This window comes from Galeopterus variegatus, unplaced genomic scaffold (genome assembly GCF_000696425.1).
Source record: "Galeopterus variegatus unplaced genomic scaffold, G_variegatus-3.0.2 Scaffold4914, whole genome shotgun sequence".
In the NCBI taxonomy this organism is placed as follows: Eukaryota; Metazoa; Chordata; class Mammalia; order Dermoptera; family Cynocephalidae; genus Galeopterus; species Galeopterus variegatus.
The window spans coordinates 11,189-14,521 of record NW_007731025.1 but is presented as its reverse complement, the minus strand read 5'-3'; the positions used below and the strand labels follow the sequence as shown (position 1 = coordinate 14,521).

The 3,333-nt window shown below is 45.4% G+C and overlaps 1 protein-coding gene across 1 annotated transcript in view; it reads right to left on the bottom strand.

Annotated features, from left to right (window-relative positions):
- Nucleotides 1–3,333, bottom strand: part of LOC103604015 (tenascin-like) — a gene marked incomplete at its 5' end in the record, with an annotated part of 19,271 nt that overhangs the window by 6,821 nt on the left and 9,117 nt on the right. Inside the window, 3 exons of the mRNA XM_008588597.1 lie at nt 976–1,137; nt 2,044–2,140; nt 2,933–3,084. Of these exons, the coding sequence (XP_008586819.1) occupies nt 976–1,137; nt 2,044–2,140; nt 2,933–3,084 (411 nt within the window). The remainder of the gene's footprint in view (nt 1–975; nt 1,138–2,043; nt 2,141–2,932; nt 3,085–3,333) is intronic.

Genomic DNA, 3,333 nt, shown 5'->3' with positions numbered 1-3,333 from the left:
TATCTGGAGACTTTTCCCGTTATGGATGTTTTCTCTTGTCTGCACCTAGACTTGCTTCCACATTCAATAAGCTGTTTTACCTTGGGAACATTGGTGAGCTTTTCTGAGCCTGTTTCCTCATGCATTTAATTACAGCATTTTCCTGAAATGTTTTTTTGTGAGGATTAAATGGGGATAATGCAGATAAAATATCTACGACAGATGGTGCTATGTAGTAGGCCTTAATACAGGTCGTTTTTTAAATTATTTGTCCTCTAACTTGCAGCCAAAAAACCATATGAAGACCATTTCAAGTCAAAGAAATCTTCATAACCTGAGTTAGGAATGTCAACCAGACAAGGAATGAAAGGGCCACGTATGAGGTAGCGAGCTCTGGTCATGGGGGTGTACAGGCTGAGGCTGGGTGGCCATGTTGCAGGGATGCCTAAATGGGAGTCAAGCAGTTAAGTGACGGAGTCAATTGCTACTCAAAGTGTGGTCCGCAGCCCAGCAACACCAGCACCATCAGCATCACCAGGAAACTTATAAGAAATACAGAATCTTGGCTCCACCCCAGGTGTCTTGTGTCAGCATCTGCACATTATCAGGATCCCTGGTGGGTCATATCCCCTTAACCAATTGAGAAGCACTAGATTAGATGAATACTAAAGCTGTTGAGAGACTTTATTTTTTATCAGTCTGCAACTGATATCTAAAAATGGATAAGAAAGACATATATTTTGAAAGAGGAGAGTTACAAATCAATCCTGATTGCCCTGATTTCCAAACTTTGTTTCAGTGACCAAAATTTCTATCCAACCCTTTTCCATTACAGTTCTTCTGTGTTAGCACCTAGTAAATTTACAAAACCTTGTTGATTCAATATGTGGATAAATTAATGAAGGAGGGAATAAAGGAATAAAGAATGGAGGAATGAGCTGAGCACTTCAGGAAGGTTTCTGTGGTTTCATAGGTGCTGAGAGTGCTGTCTTGTACCTGCTGTCCCACTGTACCCCTCCACCTTTAGCTTGTAGCGAGTCTTGGCGTCTCCCACGCTGAACCTGTCGTACACGGCGAAGGCTGTCTCCCCGCGGTCCTGCAGGTCCACCCGGAGCTCGTACTGTCCTTGGGCTGTGATTTTGCTCAGGTTGTCCAACCCTGTGGACACAGGCAAGGGTTGCTAACAAGCACAAGTGGCAGAGGCCATCATTTCTATCCCACCCTGTAACAGCAGCATCTGGGTACACGCCAAAGAGGTTTGTGTCACACAGACCTGGGCTTGAAACTTCCTCTGTTCTTTACTAGAACAACACAAATCAAAATATGTGATGTTTCTGAGCCTCAGGTAAAATCAAGTTGACATCTTCGCCCTACCAACCTCCTAGTGTTTTGTGAAGATCAAAAGAGATAAAGTGTGAAAGCGTCTTTTACTCTAAAGCTGCTTACAGACAAAAGGCAATGGATGCTGACGGGAGGAACATTCCAGGCCCAGGCAGTGATGCACAGAACAGTGCTTCGTGCAGGTGGGTGGGTGTCTGAGGTGCGTGGATGGATGTAGGATGGCAGTGCAGTGTTGATGTGAGAGATTTCAAGCTGCAGCTCAACCGCTCATTGGCTAGGTTCCTACGAGCAAGCCACTCCACCTATGTGAGGCTCTGTTTCCTCACATGCAAGACGGGAATTCTGCACTTTGCCAGGGTGCTGTGGGGGTTAGAGGTTATGGCTATAAATGACCCATCTCAGCACCTGGAGCACAACTGACAGCACAGAAGGGAAGCCGTCAATAATATCAGTAAGGACAATTCTGTGAACGGTTCAGTGAATGACGAAAGGCTTGGTTAATTCTTAAGGGCTGGCTGTTGGCTGTCCCTTGATCAGATTTTTATTTTTAGTGACCCAGAGTATTTAAATAGCCTTTTCCATGAATAATTTGATATTGTGTGTCTACTACCAGAACCAGTTTTCTCCTAACCCATTTCTCTCCCATAGGTCTCTGTGGGTTAGGAAAAATGACAAAAAGGGCAGAAATGGTGTTTTAAACACAAATATGCAGGGCTGCATTACCAAGCCAGAATTCTTCTCTGCGGTCCCCAAATCCAGCAGCATAGGCCTTCCAGTTTCGGTAGAAGTCCTCGTGTCCATTTTTGCGTCTCAGGAACACCTATAAACATATCAATGAATCTGGGTGCACCTAAGCTTCTGAAGGAAAGGGGGCATTTTTCTGAGAGGAGGAAACATCAAACTGTGGGAAGAGCACCAGTCCCCAGCTCCGTTCATCACTAATTTGTCATGTGACTTTGGACAGGTCACCTCCCTTCTCTAACCCTTGGTGTGCCCACCTGAAAAGTAGGCATGAAAAATACTCCCCAGTTTTGGATAATAATGGTTTGTCAGTGTGGGTTCAGCGATTGTAACAAATGCACCAGTCTGGTGCAGGATGTTGATAATGTGGGAGGTTGTGTGGGGTGTGTGTGTGTGTGTGTGTGTGTGTGTGTGTGTGGTGTGGGGCAGGGGGTATATGAGCACTCTGTGTACTTTTTGCTTGGTTTTGTTAACCTAAACTGTCCTAAGAAAAATAAAGTTTATCAATTAAAAAAAACTACTAGCCAGGTCAGATGGTAATGGGGCTGAATAATTCATGTAAAACTCTCAGCACAGTGCCTGGTAGATAATAATGCTAAGTCAGTACTAATTAGTGTAAGTAATGGGTTCAACGAGCACTGTCATTTATACATCACAGAGTTGTTTGATGAAAATCAGATGAGATTCTTTTCATCTCCCAACTCTTTCCCATTCCTCTGTTTAAGAGAGAATTCCTGAGGGCCTCGGTGTGGCAGACACTATCTTGCAAAACCTCATGCACCTGGTGTCAGTGCACAGGGAGGGGAGGAGTTCTGGGTCCTCTCCCACCTCCCTCATGCCCGAGAGCTATGGAGTCCCTGCTGATACTCACGATCCATCCACCCCCATCAGAGGTCATGTCACAGAAGACTTCCAGCCCCTGGGCCTTATCGCCATGTAGATAAATGGTGTAGAGGCCAGAGGTCGTGTCTCCATTCAGCATTGCTTGAGAGCAGTCCCTGGGGAATGGGTACAGGAGTCCAACTGTGGAATAAGGAGAAATAGTGACTCAGAGCAGGAGGACTGGGTAGGAGCTTTGAAACTGTAGCTCAGCTGTTTATTGGCTACATTCCTATGGGCACGCAACTTAGCCTTTCTGAGTCTCCAGAAAATCTGGAGGTAAAATCTACTTTGTGGGGGCACTAGGAGGCTTAGAGGTTATGGATATGCAGGACGCATCTTAGTCCTTTACACTGATGGAAACTGTCAGTGATATTGGTGGGAGGAGAGCGG